Source organism: Triturus cristatus, chromosome 1_2, assembly GCF_964204655.1.
Source record: "Triturus cristatus chromosome 1_2, aTriCri1.1, whole genome shotgun sequence".
Lineage (NCBI taxonomy): Eukaryota > Metazoa > Chordata > Amphibia > Caudata > Salamandridae > Triturus > Triturus cristatus.
This window is the reverse complement of record NC_140580.1, coordinates 1,160,517,474-1,160,536,564: the sequence shown is the minus strand read 5'-3', so window position 1 is coordinate 1,160,536,564 and position 19,091 is coordinate 1,160,517,474. Positions and strand designations below refer to the sequence as shown.

General features: G+C 57.0%; 1 protein-coding gene across 1 annotated transcript in view; it reads left to right on the top strand.

Annotated features, from left to right (window-relative positions):
- The window catches only part of FUBP3 (far upstream element binding protein 3), a 280,750-nt gene that overhangs the window by 226,176 nt on the left and 35,483 nt on the right, over positions 1 to 19,091 (top strand). The window contains exons 13-16 of the mRNA XM_085613968.1: positions 8,981 to 9,141; positions 9,266 to 9,336; positions 10,072 to 10,148; positions 11,367 to 11,438. Coding sequence (XP_085470094.1) covers positions 8,981 to 9,141; positions 9,266 to 9,336; positions 10,072 to 10,148; positions 11,367 to 11,438 — 381 coding nt within the window. The remainder of the gene's footprint in view (positions 1 to 8,980; positions 9,142 to 9,265; positions 9,337 to 10,071; positions 10,149 to 11,366; positions 11,439 to 19,091) is intronic.

Sequence of the window (19,091 nt, the reverse complement as noted above, 5' to 3'; positions counted from 1 at the left end):
TAATGTGCTGAAAGTGTCTGAAGACGAAAACCTAGGAATATGGAGTACTGCTTGAAGTGTTAGGCAGTCTGGCTGCATCCTAGGGGCTCTGTGCAAAATGTGAGGCAGACTGGCTGCAGAGAGCTGGTGCTCTGCTTGGAGTCGGATGCTGACTGGCTGCTAATAGGGTATCTGGGTGTGAGGTAGACTGCTGCTAAGGGGTTTTGCTATGAATATGACGGAGCTAGCTGCATATAAGAGGTCCTGGTAGGAGTGTGGCGGGCTGCCTCCAAATAAGGACTTCTGCTGGCAATGTGCGGTAGTCTCTAGCTGCTAAGGGGCTCTGCTAATAATGGGAGTCAGTCTGACTGCAAAGAAGTGACTGCCAGGAATTTGTTGGACTGAGCTTATGCATGTTTAGTTTGTTATAGCAGACATCCGTTAAGTATTCCACCTGTTGGAGTAGCTCGAATCATATGGCCACTGTAGGGAAGTGCCCCTTTTTCATGGTTACCCCTCCACTTTCTGCCTGACATCTGATGCAACCTGATGCGATGTCCTCTGGGTTCCTGCCAATCAGGCTCCCAAGGCCTGTGTTCTTTCCCAAAACTGCACCTTTGTACCCACAATTGGCAAATCTCTGGCCACAGGTCAGCCTTCTTTAAAGGTACCAAGGGCACCGTGACCAGGGAATGCCTCTTAGGGCTGCAGAACCTATTGTGTCACCATTAGGGACCCTGTACCTTAACACACACAGCCATTGTAGGCTGTGTGTTTTGGTGCAGAGAAAAGTGACATGCTTCCTCCCCCAGGATGGGTAGGGTCCATGAAGGGGAAGCTTCTAAGGCCTGGCACCTTTGTGAGCTGTCCCTGCCTGTTGCTGCCCCCAGCAACTGGCTCCCACTGGTTCTGCCACCCCCCACCGGAGGGTGGCACAATAGGGGGTGTATGCACCCCAAGGACGGGACCCATTGGGTCCAACCTGCACACTCTTTTTAATGCCACTAAATCTAGTATTTAGGGGCCACCCTAAACCTTGCCACCTCAGATTCAAGAAAGAAAGACCAAAGAGCCGTGCTGACCCAAGAAGAAGACACCTACTGCTTTGGCCCCAGCCCTACCAGCCTGTCCAGTCTCAGACCTGCCTACAGCGAACAACCCGACATAGCCAGCAGCCCTCCAGAGCCCGGAGCACATGCCCTGTACTCACCTTAGACTGTCTCCCATGGGCACCGGATTTGCTCAACAAACACTCTTAAAAACAGAATCCAGACTCCATCGACTTCGATTCTGCACCAGATGCCTATGGAGTTCGAATGGCCCAGCACCTCGAGGTCGTCTCAGTGATCCTAACCTGGGATCTGGTAATCCCTGACCTCCCTCAAGCCTCAAAATTATGCCAGCAGCCTCAACCCGGGGACCGTGACTGGAGCTTGTAAGAGAACCCATCACCAAAAGACACCCCTGCACCTGATGCCCCACAGTCTTGGGTGGCCCACCCAATGGTGTCCCAGCATCCCCCAAGAGTCTAACCTACCTCTCCAGCCAGTGGTCGCCTTCAGGAAGCCTCCTTGCACAAGCCTGCAGCAACTTGTCTGAACTGAAGGTCCCCATTAAGAAACACAAGGTCCCCGACGTCTCTTTGGCACCCGGCCACCCCAGTGCTGCTGGTGGTGCAGCTCCTTTGCTGATTGTTGGCCACTGCAGTGCTGACCTTATCCCCAGGAGCTTTGCTCCCACACCCGAGTGGCCTGCTCGTACGCAGCCCCTAAGCGAAGACCCCCTTAACCCCATTGGCTAACATTGAGCCCCTTCACTCTGCACCAGGCTGCTCCCGCGTGCTGGTGGTGGTGCCGCCACTCAAGTGTCTACCTAGACCTTGGGGAACCCTTGTCCTAACCCCAAAAAACTCCCACCTGTAAGAGGTGTACTGACCTCTGAAACAGAGAACCATTTCTCTTCCATAGGAACACTGGTTTGGGATTTTGGGCCTAAAAATGTTCTAAATGTTGAACCGTTGTTTTGTATGGTGAAAAGCCAAGAAAAGTCTTTACTTACCTTGTACTGTGAGATCCTTGTGTGGTATCTAGGCATACCACCCCAGTACTCAAAGTAATCTAAAAGTAACTGAAAAGTATTCTAAAAGTAATTATTGTGTAATGTAAACTTTTTTGACTCAATACTACCAACCTATAACTATTGCAAATTCAACCACAACTGCATTTCCTTGTGAAGTCCTGCATTTGAGTATACTTTACTTTCCTGTGCCAAGTCCTGCTTGGTTCTAAAAACCTAATTCTACATTTTTTTATACTTGCCCAATTGGTCTGGATTCAGTCCCTGATTGTGTGCCTTCAGTCTTGATTGAGTGAATACAATTAATGCTTAACATACCCTCTGGATAAGCCTAACTGTACGTCCACACTACCACAAAGAGAGCTGTTAGTACTTACCTTATTTAGCCTCTGCTATGCCTCTGGGGACTTCCTGGACTCTGTGCACACTAAATCTTACTTTGGTATAGTATATACAGTGCCAGCTTCCTCCAGTCACTGTTTGTTCAAAAATGAAAATAAAACTAATATTTAACTGAGTGTCGGATGGGAGTAGTGGGTTCTTGAAAAGCTTTCTTCCGTGCAGTAATGCAGCTATTAAGAGGTGACTTCGTCTTTTGTTCTCCTCCAAATTACAGACCCACCCTAGAGTGCATAGTCTGTGCACCAAACTTGGCTGTGATGTCCTGCTAGTGGTGGAGCATGCTGCTTGCACTTCTTGTTGTATGGTCCTTCAGTTCTCCAAGAGACTGATTAAAGAAGGGATTGTATGACATGCAGCCCAAGGTGGCCCATGTTCTGTACTGCCCCACCTCCCACCATATGCTCTGCTCCATCCACCACACCGTCTCTTGGGGCACCTGTGCAGATCTTGCAGCCAGTTACAGTATTTAAAGAGATGTTTCCGAGCTCTGCGAAGATCTGTGGGGATAAAGCTAGGAATTCTGCAGTGTTGGGAACTGAACTGAAAACGCTCTTTCCCTCTGAGTTTTTAGTTTGACCCTGTGGAACTGGAGCAGACTGTGGGAATCTGCTATGGAGCGCACATAAAGACACCAACGCGATCATTTAGGCAGCGAGTTTGCAATTGATTCTTACATTTACATATCAGAAAGGTCATTTTTACACATCTCTTTACTACCCTGGGGGCAACTGAAGATGGCCTCTAACCTGGCGAGTGTGGTCTTATTTCCCTAACCCGGTGACAAGACTGCAAATGGTTCATCTGTAATCCAAGAGGCCTGCATGCAAAGTGTTACAGTAGTCTAGCTTATGTAACCCTGCCTGTAGCTGTATGTGGGAGAAATGGGAATGATCCTCGCCTTACAAGGCGGTGGAGGTAACTACCAATCACCTCGCCTTTACAAAGCGGTGGAGGTAACTACCGATCACCTCGCCTTTACAAAGCGGTGGAGGTAACTACCGATCACCTCGCCTTTACAAAGCGGTGGAGGTAACTACCGGTCACCTCGCCTTTACAAGGCGGTGGAGGTAACTACCGGTCACCTCGCCTTTACATGCGCACTGTGGTCCAGGGGAGGAGTCACCTATCTCAGGATACTTCGAAGACTCTTCCAGGACAACAACGTGCAAACATCCGGACCCAACACTAGGCGGCGATCTATGCACAGATATGAATGTCAGCAGCCCTACATGCCAAGAACAGATGCATACTGGTAAGTAGCATATTCATTACAAGGCGGTGGAGGTAACTGCCGGTCACCTCGCCTTTACAAGGCGGTGGAGGTAACTACCGGTCACCTCGCTTTACAAGGAGGTAGAGGTAACTACCGGTCACCTCGCTTTACAAGGAGGTGGAGGTAACTACCGATCACCTCGCTTTACAAGGCGGTGGAGGTAACTTCCGATCACCTCGCTTTACAAGGCGGTGGAGGTAACTACCGATCACCTCGCTTTACAAGGAGGTGGAGGTAACTTCCGATCACCTCGCTTTACAAGGAGGTGGAGGTAACTTCCGGTCACCTCGCTTTACAAGGCGGTGGAGGTAACTACCGAACACCTCGCTTTACAAGGCGGTGGAGGTAACTACCGATCACCTCGCTTTACAAGGCGGTGGAGGTAACTACCGATCACCTCGCTTTACAAGGCGGTGGAGGTAACTTCCGATCACCTCGCTTTACAAGGCGGTGGAGGTAACTTCCGATCACCTCGCTTTACAAGGCGGTGGAGGTAACTTCCGATCACCTCGCTTTACAAGGCGGTGGAGGTAACTACCGATCACCTCGCTTTACAAGGAGGTGGAGGTAACTTCCGATCACCTCGCTTTACAAGGAGGTGGAGGTAACTTCCGGTCACCTCGCTTTACAAGGCGGTGGAGGTAACTACCGATCACCTCGCTTTACAAGGCGGTGGAGGTAACTACCGATCACCTCGCCTTTACAAGGCGGTCGAGGTAACTACCGATCACCTCGCTTTACAAGGCAGTACAAGGCGGTGGAGGTAACTGCCGATCACCTCGCTTTACAAGCGGTGGAGGTAACTGCCGGTCACCTCGCTTTACAAGGCGGTGGAGGTAACTGCCGGTCACCTCGCTTTACAAGGCGGTGGAGGTAACTGCCGGTCACCTCGCTTTACAAGGCGGTGGAGGTAACTTCCGATCACCTCGCTTTACAAGGAGGTGGAGGTAACTTCCGGTCACCTCGCCTTTACAAAGCGGTGGAGGTAACTACCGATCACCTCGCCTTTACAAAGCGGTGGAGGTAACTACCGATCACCTCGCCTTTACAAAGCGGTGGAGGTAACTACCGGTCACCTCGCCTTTACAAGGCGGTGGAGGTAACTACCGGTCACCTCGCCTTTACATGCGCACTGTGGTCCAGGGGAGGAGTCACCTATCTCAGGATACTTCGAAGACTCTTCCAGGACAACAACGTGCAAACATCCGGACCCAACACTAGGCGGCGATCTATGCACAGATATGAATGTCAGCAGCCCTACATGCCAAGAACAGATGCATACTGGTAAGTAGCATATTCATTACAAGGCGGTGGAGGTAACTGCCGGTCACCTCGCCTTTACAAGGCGGTGGAGGTAACTACCGGTCACCTCGCTTTACAAGGAGGTAGAGGTAACTACCGGTCACCTCGCTTTACAAGGAGGTGGAGGTAACTACCGATCACCTCGCTTTACAAGGCGGTGCAGGGTAACTCGCTTCCTGCCAGGCTCGCCAGCGTTGCTTCTGGTCGCTCTCCTCTGTGTTTGTGCCACGGCTGCTCTCCAAGGCGGTGGAGGTAACTTCCGATCACCTCGCTTTACAAGGCGGTGGAGGTAACTTCCGATCACCTCGCTTTACAAGGCGGTGGAGGTAACTTCCGATCACCTCGCTTTACAAGGCGGTGGAGGTAACTTCCGATCACCTCGCTTTACAAGGCGGTGGAGGTAACTTCCGAACACCTCGCTTTACAAGGCGGTGGAGGTAACTTCCGATCACCTCGCTTTACAAGGCGGTGGAGGTAACTTCCGATCACCTCGCTTTACAAGGCGGTGGAGGTAACTTCCGATCACCTCGCTTTACAAGGCGGTGGAGGTAACTTCCGATCACCTCGCTTTACAAGGCGGTGGAGGTAACTACCGATCACCTCGCTTTACAAGGAGGTGGAGGTAACTACCGATCACCTCGCTTTACAAGGAGGTGGAGGTAACTTCCGATCACCTCGCTTTACAAGGAGGTGGAGGTAACTTCCGATCACCTCGCTTTACAAGGCGGTGGAGGTAACTTCCGGTCACCTCGCTTTACAAGGCGGTGGAGGTAACTACCGATCACCTCGCTTTACAAGGCGGTGGAGGTAACTACCGATCACCTCGCCTTTACAAGGCGGTCGAGGTAACTACCGATCACCTCGCTTTACAAGGCAGTACAAGGCGGTGGAGGTAACTACCGATCACCTCGCTTTACAAGCGGTGGAGGTAACTGCCGGTCACCTCGCTTTACAAGGCGGTGGAGGTAACTGCCGGTCACCTCGCTTTACAAGGCGGTGGAGGTAACTGCCGGTCACCTCGCTTTACAAGGCGGTGGAGGTAACTTCCGGTCACCTCGCTTTACAAGGCGGTGGAGGTAACTTCCGGTCACCTCGCTTTACAAGGCGGTGGAGGTAACTTCCGGTCACCTCGCTTTACAAGGCGGTGGAGGTAACTTCCGGTCACCTCGCTTTACAAGGCGGTGGAGGTAACTTCCGGTCACCTCGCTTTACAAGGCGGTGGAGGTAACTTCCGGTCACCTCGCTTTACAAGGCGGTGGAGGTAACTTCCGATCACCTCGCTTTACAAGGCGGTGGAGGTAACTACTGATCACCTCGCTTTACAAGGAGGTGGAGGTAACCTCGCTTTACAAGGAGGTGGAGGTAACTTCCGGTCACCTCGCTTTACAAGGAGGTGGAGGTAACTTCCGGTCACCTCGCTTTACAAGGAGGTGGAGGTAACTTCCGGTCACCTCGCTTTACAAGGAGGTGGAGGTAACTTCCGGTCACCTCGCTTTACAAGGAGGTGGAGGTAACTTCCGATCACCTCGCTTTACAAGGCGGTGGAGGTAACTGCCGATCACCTCGCTTTACAAGGCGGTGGAGGTAACTGCCGATCACCTCGCCTTTACAAGGCGGTGGAGGTAACTGCCGATCACCTCGGCTTTACAAGGCGGTGGAGGTAACTGCCGATCACCTCGCTTTACAAGGCGGTGGAGGTAACTGCCGATCACCTCGCTTTACAAGGCGGTGGAGGTAACTGCCGATCACCTCGCTTTACAAGGCGGTGGAGGTAACCCTCGATCACCTCGCTTTACAAGGCGGTGGAGGTAACCCTCGATCACCTCGCTTTACAAGGCGGTGGAGGTAACTACCGGTCACCTCGCTTTACAAGGAGGTGGAGGTAACTACCGTCACCTCGCTTTACAAGGAGGTGGAGGTAACTACCGTCACCTCGCTTTACAAGGAGGTGGAGGTAACTACCGTCACCTCGCTTTACAAGGAGGTGGAGGTAACTTCCGATCACCTCGCTTTACAAGGAGGTGGAGGTAACTTCCGATCACCTCGCTTTACAAGGCGGTGGAGGTAACTTCCGGTCACCTCGCTTTACAAGGCGGTGGAGGTAACTACCGATCACCTCGCTTTACAAGGCGGTGGAGGTAACTACCGATCACCTCGCCTTTACAAGGCGGTCGAGGTAACTACCGATCACCTCGCTTTACAAGGCAGTACAAGGCGGTGGAGGTAACTACCGATCACCTCGCTTTACAAGGAGGTGGAGGTAACTACCGATCACCTCGCTTTACAAGGCGGTGGAGGTAACTTCCGATCACCTCGCTTTACAAGGCGGTGGAGGTAACTGCCGATCACCTCGCCTTTACAAGGCGTTGGAGGTAGCTACCGGTCACCTCGCTTTACAAAGCGGTGAAGGTAACTGCCGATCACCTCGTTTTACAAAGCGGTGGAGGTAACCTCGTTTTACAAGGCGGTGGAGGTAACTACCGATCACCTCGCTTTACAAGGCGGTGCAGGGTAACTCGCTTCCTGCCAGGCTCGCCAGCGTTGCTTCTGGTGGCTCCCCATTAGTTTGTGCCACGGCTGCTCTCCATATGTTGGACTGGTGGCTTCATCCAAGTTTACAGAAGTCACAAGCTGCAAGGGGCTGCTCCCCCTCCACCCCGCGGCCCCGCCCACCTTTTTGTTCTCCACTTGAGTGCTGTTGATTTGTAAGTGCTGTGAAATTCCCCCCATGAATACAGCCTTTGTAGCCCCTTGCCAGGCCCTTTGTGAAGCAGATTTCATGAAGAGTCTCTGACCCGGCTCCAGGGAAAGTCACAGCTCTATTTTCATTAGGCCGCTGCTTGAGTGAGCTGCAGTCCCGGCTCCCACACAGCCGTCCACGAGGCCAGCGCGGTGCCAGCCACTCTCCTGCGCGGGCACCGACGTGTCCATCTGTCCCGAGGCACCATCCGCCCCGAGGCACCATCCGCCCGCTGCAGCAGCTAAGGCTGGGGCCAGGCTCTCCTATGCTGACCTTGGCCCTGGGTTCTGTTTGCTCCCCCAGACGGACAGAGGCTGCAGGTCCTCTCTGGCACCAGCAGCGTGCATAAAGCGTGGACCCCAGGGCTGGGGTGGCTCTTCCGGGGTACAGACAGGCCTGGCCGTTCCTACCTATTGCTATGGCACCAGGAGGCTGACCGCAGTCCCTTCACGTCCTCTTTCCGTAATGCGTGCCTGCAGGGTGTCCGGGTACAGTTGTTGTGCAGCAGGCTGGAGCAGAGTTCATGTTCAGGACCAGGTCTAGATGGGCAGTCCTGGACACAACACACTTCAAATCGTAACAGGAGGTCCCTAAAATGAGTGTATTCACATAAGGCTCTCCCAGAAGGGAGGTTCAGTTTCTTCTCCAAATGAGTTTTGAATTGCCATAGTAATGGCGCCTAATGAGAGGGTTTGGACGCTTTCAACTGCCCTAACGATGGTGCTTCCAATGTGCGTACAAATTGTGCTGAATGCCCCTGGTAATCCTTGGGGACATTTTTAAACAGCTTGTCATCAAAGGTACCAACGGAGAAGCAATTTTACCGGTTGATTAAAGTTGTGAAAAAATGAAGCACCAGGCCATTGCCATCCCCGTGTGCGCCGTGTATCCCGCCATCCCCGTGTGCGCCGTGTATCCCGCCATCGCCGTGTATCCCGCCATCCCCGTGTGCGCCATGTGTCCTGTCATCTCCAGATGTGCTATGTTGCGCCGTGTACCTCCTGCCCCCCGCCCCTCTGCGCCGTGCCTCCTCCCCCACGTGTGCACCGCGCCTCCTCCCCCGAGTGTGCGCCGTTCCTGCCGTGCTTTTCTGTGCTCCCCGTGCCTCCCGCCGCCCCGTGTGCGCTCTTTCACGTCCCTGCGCGCCATGTATCGTGTTCACTCTGGAAACTGTAAATAAACTTCTTCTGTCCCTGTTACTTCCGCAGGTGGAGAGAACATCAAAGGCATCAACCAGCAGTCCGGGGCCCACGTGGAGCTGCAGCGGAACCCTCCCCCCAACACCGATCCCAGCCTCCGGGTGTTCACCATCCGGGGCATCCCTCAGCAGATCGAGCTGGCCAGACACCTCATCGATGAGAAAGTTGGGGTAGGCATGGCGCGCCTCTGCTGGCGGCGTGGGGAAGCCTAGCCGCTGGCGTTCATTGGCTGACTTTCTTTCTGGTGTGTAGCCGTCTTCGGTCCCTCATGCGGGTTTCTTGTGTCTCCCTCAGGGTACGAGCCTCGGACCTGCAGGCTTCGCCCAGAGTCCTTTCAGCCAAGGCGCTGCCACGCCTCATCAAAAGTAAGTGCCCTTATCCTGCGCTCTACATCTCCGTCCAAGCTAGCGGCAGGAAGCCCGTGGATTGGCGCTTCATACATAGCCGTACTGATAGTCGTGGCTAGATTCTTGTGCCTGCTGAGCCCGCCATCTCGAATCGACCCTTTATAGACATGCTTGCTGGCACAGCTGCAGGTGAATCCTCGCGTGTTCGGAGCCGAAGGTTGCTGGTAGGGTCCACTTTCACTCCTTTTTTGGGACCAGCACGAGATAACTTTGATCTAGAGTAAGAAACAAACACAAATGCGGCAAATCGGGAAGAGGGAGAGGGAAAAACGGTGAGTAAGGTAGAAAGCAGGGATGAAAGAGCCTGCAAGAGTGCGGGCAGGGAGTGGTCTGGTGAGGGAGTCATGAGGTAGAACCAAGAACAGCCTTTGGTGTTTGGTAATCCCACTTTGATGACGGCCGTGGCTTCTGAACAGAACTTTGGGCCGCAGTATTACACTTTTCACTATCCTACATAGTGGCGGGACCCAACATCAAGCAGGGGTGGGGCTCATCTACCCAGTGTGGGGCCCTTGTTTGACCCTCTGCAGTCAGGTTACGGTCTGGGCCTCTGGACTGCCAGTAGTGCCTCCACCAGGAGCCCCTGTCCCCTAAGCGCTGCACGTCCTGCCTTCAATGTCGCACAGGGTGAGCTTGTAGTTGTTACTTGGAGGGCTTAATGCTGCCATCTCTAACCACGGTCCTTCTTCACAGCGGTCCTCAAGCGTTTATGACGCAGGGTTGGGGCAACACCTATCAGACGTGGCAGCAGCCTGGCCAGCAAGTCCCAAGTAAGTACACTTGTGTGTGTGTGTCTGTCCTGTCTGTCTGTCCCCGTGCGCCTGTGTCTGTCCCCGTGCGCCTGTGTCTGTCCCCGTGCGCCTGTGTCTGTCCCCGTGCGCCTGTGTCTGTCCCCGTGCGCCTGTGTCTGTCCCCGTGCGCCTGTGTCTGTCCCCGTGCGCCTGTCCCCGTGCGCCTGTCCCCGTGCGCCTGTCCCCGTGCGCCTGTCCCCGTGCGCCTGTCCCCGTGCGCCTGTCCCCGTGCGCCTGTCCCCGTGCGCCTGTCCCCGTGCGCCTGTCCCCGTGCGTCTGTCCCCGTGCGCCTGTGTGTCTGTCCCCGTGTCTGTCCCCGTGCGTCTGTGTGTCTGTCCCCGTGTCTGTCCCCGTGCGTCTGTGTGTCTGTCCCCGTGTCTGTCCCCGTGCGTCTGTGTGTCTGTCCCCGTGCGTCTGTGTGTCTGTCCCCGTGCGTCTGTGTGTCTGTCCCCGTGCGTCTGTGTGTCTGTCCCCGTGCGTCTGTGTGTCTGTCCCCGTGCGTCTGTGTGTCTGTCCCCGTGCGTCTGTGTGTCTGTCCCCGTGCGTCTGTGTCCCCGTGTGTCTGTGTCCCCGTGTCCCCGTGTGTCTGTGTCCCCGTGTGTCTGTGTCCCCGTGTGTCTGTGTCCCCGGGCGCCTGTGTGTCTGTGCGCCTGTGAGTTTGTCGTGGTTATGTTTGTGTGTGTGTCTGAGAAAATGGCGGTTGGCAGAGGGGTGTTATGTGAGCCTTTGGGAGTGGGTACTCTGCTCCTTGCCCTGTGTCCCTGGTGCGCCATACATTACTCCCCGAGGGACCGGCAGATATGTGACTAACCGGCCATTAAGTGATTCCGGGCTAGCGTCTCCCAACGGGTCCCATCTGCACATCTCCTTGGTCAAGCAATATATTCAGTGCTGTGTTCCCTTGCACTCGGTTGACCGGAGTGATTTGTGCTGAAAGCAGAGGGCACTGGAGGAAGGCTTTTGTCAGCAGCAGCAGGTGGACTTGAGAGCTGACCCCCGACCTCGCCACAAAGAGCGTCTTGACTAGTAGCCCAGCCCAAATCTTTCAAACTCTCTTCTGCTATGTCTGGGAAGAGGGGAGTGGAGCAGAAGGCAGGCAGCTTTGGCATGGAGAGTGTATGGGAGATGTGGCATGTGGAAGGCATCCTGTGGCGAAGCGCGCACCTGAACACGTGTTATTGACATTCTTTTGCGCAGGTCAGCAGAGCCAGCAGCAGAACAACCAGCCAGACTACAGCAAGGCCTGGGAGGAGTATTACAAAAAGCAAAGTAGGTGCACCGTCTCTTTGGATCTGGGGTGGTGTGAAGTCGCATCCGGCATGGCTCCCGGGTGACCGGGTGGGTGGTGTGGAAGGGTTCGCGCATAGAGGATGTAGCCTCACGGCTAGAGCAGTCAACCTCAAAGCTGGGGAACTGGGTTCGAGGGCTGCAACCAAACTCAACATCTCCCTGTGCCTAACAAAAAAAAAAACGTATCTGTGACGAAACTGATGCTCTTGTAAAGCGCTCTGATACCTGATATCTTCAGGTCCAGTTTGAGCTATATAACAACCCCCCCCCCCTCCCAATGTAAAAATAAACTTCCTGTTGAGCCGGGACCTGCATGGAGAAAATGGAAGGTGCGCATGACTGGTTTGGGTCATTGCGCACTAGGTGTGGGCAAACCACTCCTCCCCTGCCCTTCTCCGTGAGCAGAGCAGCCCGCCCGCAAAGCAGGAGAGCACGCCACAAAGCACACAATAATAACTTGAAGTTATCATTTTATGCTTATTTGCACTGTGGAAAAGCGGTGGGGAGGTGACGCTCCTCTGCCATAGCGAAAGAGCCGCCACTGGTGGTGTCTGTATTGTGGTTGGATCTGGGAGGGGGGGATCGTGGTTGGATCTGGAGTGGTGCGTGTCTGTTGTGGTTGGATCTGGAGTGGTGCGTGTCTGTTGTGGTTGGATCTGGAGTGGTGCGTGTCTGTTGTGGTTGGATCTGGAGTGGTGCGTGTCTGTTGTGGTTGGATCTGGAGTGGTGCGTGTCTGTTGTGGTTGGATCTGGAGTGGTGCGTGTCTGTTGTGGTTGGATCTGGAGTGGTGCGTGTCTGTTGTGGTTGGATCTGGAGTGGTGCGTGTCTGTTGTGGTTGGATCTGGAGTGGTGCGTGTCTGTTGTGGTTGGATCTGGAGTGGTGCGTGTCTGTTGTGGTTGGATCTGGAGTGGTGCGTGTCTGTTGTGGTTGGATCTGGAGTGGTGCGTGTCTGTTGTGGTTGGATCTGGTGTGTGTGTGTGTGTGCGTGTCTGTTGTGGTTGGATCTGGTGTGTGTGTGTGTGTGCGTGTCTGTTGTGGTTGGATCTGGTGTGTGTGTGTATGCGTGTCTGTTGTGGTTGGATCTGGTGTGTGTGTGTGCATGTCTGTTGTGGTTGGATCTGGTGTGTGTGTGTGCATGTCTGTTGTGGTTGGATCTGGTGTGTCTGGAGTGGTGCGTGTCTGGAGTGGTGCGTGTCTGGAGTGGTGCGTGTCTGGAGTGGTGCGTGTCTGGAGTGGTGCGTGTCTGGAGTGGTGCGTGTCTGGAGTGGTGCGTGTCTGGAGTGGTGCGTGTCTGGAGTGGTGCGTGTCTGGAGTGGTGCGTGTCTGGAGTGGTGCGTGTCTGGAGTGGTGCGTGTCTGGAGTGGTGCGTGTCTGGAGTGGTGCGTGTCTGGAGTGGTGCGTGTCTGGAGTGGTGCGTGTCTGGAGTGGTGCGTGTCTGGAGTGGTGCGTGTCTGGAGTGGTGCGTGTCTGGAGTGGTGCGTGTCTGGAGTGGTGCGTGTCTGGAGTGGTGCGTGTCTGGAGTGGTGCGTGTCTGGAGTGGTGCGTGTCTGGAGTGGTGCGTGTCTGGAGTGGTGCGTGTCTGGAGTGGTGCGTGTCTGGAGTGGTGCGTGTCTGGAGTGGTGCGTGTCTGGAGTGGTGCGTGTCTGGAGTGGTGCGTGTCTGGAGTGGTGCGTGTCTGGAGTGGTGCGTGTCTGGAGTGGTGCGTGTCTGGAGTGGTGCGTGTCTGGAGTGGTGCGTGTCTGGAGTGGTGCGTGTCTGGAGTGGTGCGTGTCTGGAGTGGTGCGTGTCTGGAGTGGTGCGTGTCTGGAGTGGTGCGTGTCTGGAGTGGTGCGTGTCTGGAGTGGTGCGTGTCTGGAGTGGTGCGTGTCTGGAGTGGTGCGTGTCTGGAGTGGTGCGTGTCTGGAGTGGTGCGTGTCTGGAGTGGTGCGTGTCTGGAGTGGTGCGTGTCTGGAGTGGTGCGTGTCTGGAGTGGTGCGTGTCTGGAGTGGTGCGTGTCTGGAGTGGTGCGTGTCTGGAGTGGTGCGTGTCTGGAGTGGTGCGTGTCTGGAGTGGTGCGTGTCTGGAGTGGTGCGTGTCTGGAGTGGTGCGTGTCTGGAGTGGTGCGTGTCTGGAGTGGTGCGTGTCTGGAGTGGTGCGTGTCTGGAGTGGTGCGTGTCTGGAGTGGTGCGTGTCTGGAGTGGTGCGTGTCTGGAGTGGTGCGTGTCTGGAGTGGTGCGTGTCTGGAGTGGTGCGTGTCTGGAGTGGTGCGTGTCTGGAGTGGTGCGTGTCTGGAGTGGTGCGTGTCTGGAGTGGTGCGTGTCTGGAGTGGTGCGTGTCTGGAGTGGTGCGTGTCTGGAGTGGTGCGTGTCTGGAGTGGTGCGTGTCTGGAGTGGTGCGTGTCTGGAGTGGTGCGTGTCTGGAGTGGTGCGTGTCTGGAGTGGTGCGTGTCTGGAGTGGTGCGTGTCTGGAGTGGTGCGTGTCTGGAGTGGTGCGTGTCTGGAGTGGTGCGTGTCTGGAGTGGTGCGTGTCTGGAGTGGTGCGTGTCTGGAGTGGTGCGTGTCTGGAGTGGTGCGTGTCTGGAGTGGTGCGTGTCTGGAGTGGTGCGTGTCTGGAGTGGTGCGTGTCTGGAGTGGTGCGTGTCTGGAGTGGTGCGTGTCTGGAGTGGTGCGTGTCTGGAGTGGTGCGTGTCTGGAGTGGTGCGTGTCTGGAGTGGTGCGTGTCTGGAGTGGTGCGTGTCTGGAGTGGTGCGTGTCTGGAGTGGTGCGTGTCTGGAGTGGTGCGTGTCTGGAGTGGTGCGTGTCTGGAGTGGTGCGTGTCTGGAGTGGTGCGTGTCTGGAGTGGTGCGTGTCTGGAGTGGTGCGTGTCTGGAGTGGTGCGTGTCTGGAGTGGTGCGTGTCTGGAGTGGTGCGTGTCTGGAGTGGTGCGTGTCTGGAGTGGTGCGTGTCTGGAGTGGTGCGTGTCTGGAGTGGTGCGTGTCTGGAGTGGTGCGTGTCTGGAGTGGTGCGTGTCTGGAGTGGTGCGTGTCTGGAGTGGTGCGTGTCTGGAGTGGTGCGTGTCTGGAGTGGTGCGTGTCTGGAGTGGTGCGTGTCTGGAGTGGTGCGTGTCTGGAGTGGTGCGTGTCTGGAGTGGTGCGTGTCTGGAGTGGTGCGTGTCTGGAGTGGTGCGTGTCTGGAGTGGTGCGTGTCTGGAGTGGTGCGTGTCTGGAGTGGTGCGTGTCTGGAGTGGTGCGTGTCTGGAGTGGTGCGTGTCTGGAGTGGTGCGTGTCTGGAGTGGTGCGTGTCTGGAGTGGTGCGTGTCTGGAGTGGTGCGTGTCTGGAGTGGTGCGTGTCTGGAGTGGTGCGTGTCTGGAGTGGTGCGTGTCTGGAGTGGTGCGTGTCTGGAGTGGTGCGTGTCTGGAGTGGTGCGTGTCTGGAGTGGTGCGTGTCTGGAGTGGTGCGTGTCTGGAGTGGTGCGTGTCTGGAGTGGTGCGTGTCTGGAGTGGTGCGTGTCTGGAGTGGTGCGTGTCTGGAGTGGTGCGTGTCTGGAGTGGTGCGTGTCTGGAGTGGTGCGTGTCTGGAGTGGTGCGTGTCTGGAGTGGTGCGTGTCTGGAGTGGTGCGTGTCTGGAGTGGTGCGTGTCTGGAGTGGTGCGTGTCTGGAGTGGTGCGTGTCTGGAGTGGTGCGTGTCTGGAGTGGTGCGTGTCTGGAGTGGTGCGTGTCTGGAGTGGTGCGTGTCTGGAGTGGTGCGTGTCTGGAGTGGTGCGTGTCTGGAGTGGTGCGTGTCTGGAGTGGTGCGTGTCTGGAGTGGTGCGTGTCTGGAGTGGTGCGTGTCTGGAGTGGTGCGTGTCTGGAGTGGTGCGTGTCTGGAGTGGTGCGTGTCTGGAGTGGTGCGTGTCTGGAGTGGTGCGTGTCTGGAGTGGTGCGTGTCTGGAGTGGTGCGTGTCTGGAGTGGTGCGTGTCTGGAGTGGTGCGTGTCTGGAGTGGTGCGTGTCTGGAGTGGTGCGTGTCTGGAGTGGTGCGTGTCTGGAGTGGTGCGTGTCTGGAGTGGTGCGTGTCTGGAGTGGTGCGTGTCTGGAGTGGTGCGTGTCTGGAGTGGTGCGTGTCTGGAGTGGTGCGTGTCTGGAGTGGTGCGTGTCTGGAGTGGTGCGTGTCTGGAGTGGTGCGTGTCTGGAGTGGTGCGTGTCTGGAGTGGTGCGTGTCTGGAGTGGTGCGTGTCTGGAGTGGTGCGTGTCTGGAGTGGTGCGTGTCTGGAGTGGTGCGTGTCTGGAGTGGTGCGTGTCTGGAGTGGTGCGTGTCTGGAGTGGTGCGTGTCTGGAGTGGTGCGTGTCTGGAGTGGTGCGTGTCTGGAGTGGTGCGTGTCTGGAGTGGTGCGTGTCTGGAGTGGTGCGTGTCTGGAGTGGTGCGTGTCTGGAGTGGTGCGTGTCTGGAGTGGTGCGTGTCTGGAGTGGTGCGTGTCTGGAGTGGTGCGTGTCTGGAGTGGTGCGTGTCTGGAGTGGTGCGTGTCTGGAGTGGTGCGTGTCTGGAGTGGTGCGTGTCTGGAGTGGTGCGTGTCTGGAGTGGTGCGTGTCTGGAGTGGTGCGTGTCTGGAGTGGTGCGTGTCTGGAGTGGTGCGTGTCTGGAGTGGTGCGTGTCTGGAGTGGTGCGTGTCTGGAGTGGTGCGTGTCTGGAGTGGTGCGTGTCTGGAGTGGTGCGTGTCTGGAGTGGTGCGTGTCTGGAGTGGTGCGTGTCTGGAGTGGTGCGTGTCTGGAGTGGTGCGTGTCTGGAGTGGTGCGTGTCTGGAGTGGTGCGTGTCTGGAGTGGTGCGTGTCTGGAGTGGTGCGTGTCTGGAGTGGTGCGTGTCTGGAGTGGTGCGTGTCTGGAGTGGTGCGTGTCTGGAGTGGTGCGTGTCTGGAGTGGTGCGTGTCTGGAGTGGTGCGTGTCTGGAGTGGTGCGTGTCTGGAGTGGTGCGTGTCTGGAGTGGTGCGTGTCTGGAGTGGTGCGTGTCTGGAGTGGTGCGTGTCTGGAGTGGTGCGTGTCTGGAGTGGTGCGTGTCTGGAGTGGTGCGTGTCTGGAGTGGTGCGTGTCTGGAGTGGTGCGTGTCTGGAGTGGTGCGTGTCTGGAGTGGTGCGTGTCTGGAGTGGTGCGTGTCTGGAGTGGTGCGTGTCTGGAGTGGTGCGTGTCTGGAGTGGTGCGTGTCTGGAGTGGTGCGTGTCTGGAGTGGTGCGTGTCTGGAGTGGTGCGTGTCTGGAGTGGTGCGTGTCTGGAGTGGTGCGTGTCTGGAGTGGTGCGTGTCTGGAGTGGTGCGTGTCTGGAGTGGTGCGTGTCTGGAGTGGTGCGTGTCTGGAGTGGTGCGTGTCTGGAGTGGTGCGTGTCTGGAGTGGTGCGTGTCTGGAGTGGTGCGTGTCTGGAGTGGTGCGTGTCTGGAGTGGTGCGTGTCTGGAGTGGTGCGTGTCTGGAGTGGTGCGTGTCTGGAGTGGTGCGTGTCTGGAGTGGTGCGTGTCTGGAGTGGTGCGTGTCTGGAGTGGTGCGTGTCTGGAGTGGTGCGTGTCTGGAGTGGTGCGTGTCTGGAGTGGTGCGTGTCTGGAGTGGTGCGTGTCTGGAGTGGTGCGTGTCTGGAGTGGTGCGTGTCTGGAGTGGTGCGTGTCTGGAGTGGTGCGTGTCTGGAGTGGTGCGTGTCTGGAGTGGTGCGTGTCTGGAGTGGTGCGTGTCTGGAGTGGTGCGTGTCTGGAGTGGTGCGTGTCTGGAGTGGTGCGTGTCTGGAGTGGTGCGTGTCTGGAGTGGTGCGTGTCTGGAGTGGTGCGTGTCTGGAGTGGTGCGTGTCTGGAGTGGTGCGTGTCTGGAGTGGTGCGTGTCTGGAGTGGTGCGTGTCTGGAGTGGTGCGTGTCTGGAGTGGTGCGTGTCTGGAGTGGTGCGTGTCTGGAGTGGTGCGTGTCTGGAGTGGTGCGTGTCTGGAGTGGTGCGTGTCTGGAGTGGTGCGTGTCTGGAGTGGTGCGTGTCTGGAGTGGTGCGTGTCTGGAGTGGTGCGTGTCTGGAGTGGTGCGTGTCTGGAGTGGTGCGTGTCTGGAGTGGTGCGTGTCTGGAGTGGTGCGTGTCTGGAGTGGTGCGTGTCTGGAGTGGTGCGTGTCTGGAGTGGTGCGTGTCTGGAGTGGTGCGTGTCTGGAGTGGTGCGTGTCTGGAGTGGTGCGTGTCTGGAGTGGTGCGTGTCTGGAGTGGTGCGTGTCTGGAGTGGTGCGTGTCTGGAGTGGTGCGTGTCTGGAGTGGTGCGTGTCTGGAGTGGTGCGTGTCTGGAGTGGTGCGTGTCTGGAGTGGTGCGTGTCTGGAGTGGTGCGTGTCTGGAGTGGTGCGTGTCTGGAGTGGTGCGTGTCTGGAGTGGTGCGTGTCTGGAGTGGTGCGTGTCTGGAGTGGTGCGTGTCTGGAGTGGTGCGTGTCTGGAGTGGTGCGTGTCTGGAGTGGTGCGTGTCTGGAGTGGTGCGTGTCTGGAGTGGTGCGTGTCTGGAGTGGTGCGTGTCTGGAGTGGTGCGTGTCTGGAGTGGTGCGTGTCTGGAGTGGTGCGTGTCTGGAGTGGTGCGTGTCTGGAGTGGTGCGTGTCTGGAGTGGTGCGTGTCTGGAGTGGTGCGTGTCTGGAGTGGTGCGTGTCTGGAGTGGTGCGTGTCTGGAGTGGTGCGTGTCTGGAGTGGTGCGTGTCTGGAGTGGTGCGTGTCTGGAGTGGTGCGTGTCTGGAGTGGTGCGTGTCTGGAGTGGTGCGTGTCTGGAGTGGTGCGTGTCTGGAGTGGTGCGTGTCTGGAGTGGTGCGTGTCTGGAGTGGTGCGTGTCTGGAGTGGTGCGTGTCTGGAGTGGTGCGTGTCTGGAGTGGTGCGTGTCTGGAGTGGTGCGTGTCTGGAGTGGTGCGTGTCTGGAGTGGTGCGTGTCTGGAGTGGTGCGTGTCTGGAGTGGTGCGTGTCTGGAGTGGTGCGTGTCTGGAGTGGTGCGTGTCTGGAGTGGTGCGTGTCTGGAGTGGTGCGTGTCTGGAGTGGTGCGTGTCTGGAGTGGTGCGTGTCTGGAGTGGTGCGTGTCTGGAGTGGTGCGTGTCTGGAGTGGTGCGTGTCTGGAGTGGTGCGTGTCTGGAGTGGTGCGTGTCTGGAGTGGTGCGTGTCTGGAGTGGTGCGTGTCTGGAGTGGTGCGTGTCTGGAGTGGTGCGTGTCTGGAGTGGTGCGTGTCTGGAGTGGTGCGTGTCTGGAGTGGTGCGTGTCTGGAGTGGTGCGTGTCTGGAGTGGTGCGTGTCTGGAGTGGTGCGTGTCTGGAGTGGTGCGTGTCTGGAGTGGTGCGTGTCTGGAGTGGTGCGTGTCTGGAGTGGTGCGTGTCTGGAGTGGTGCGTGTCTGGAGTGGTGCGTGTCTGGAGTGGTGCGTGTCTGGAGTGGTGCGTGTCTGGAGTGGTGCGTGTCTGGAGTGGTGCGTGTCTGGAGTGGTGCGTGTCTGGAGTGGTGCGTGTCTGGAGTGGTGCGTGTCTGGAGTGGTGCGTGTCTGGAGTGGTGCGTGTCTGGAGTGGTGCGTGTCTGGAGTGGTGCGTGTCTGGAGTGGTGCGTGTCTGGAGTGGTGCGTGTCTGGAGTGGTGCGTGTCTGGAGTGGTGCGTGTCTGGAGTGGTGCGTGTCTGGAGTGGTGCGTGTCTGGAGTGGTGCGTGTCTGGAGTGGTGCGTGTCTGGAGTGGTGCGTGTCTG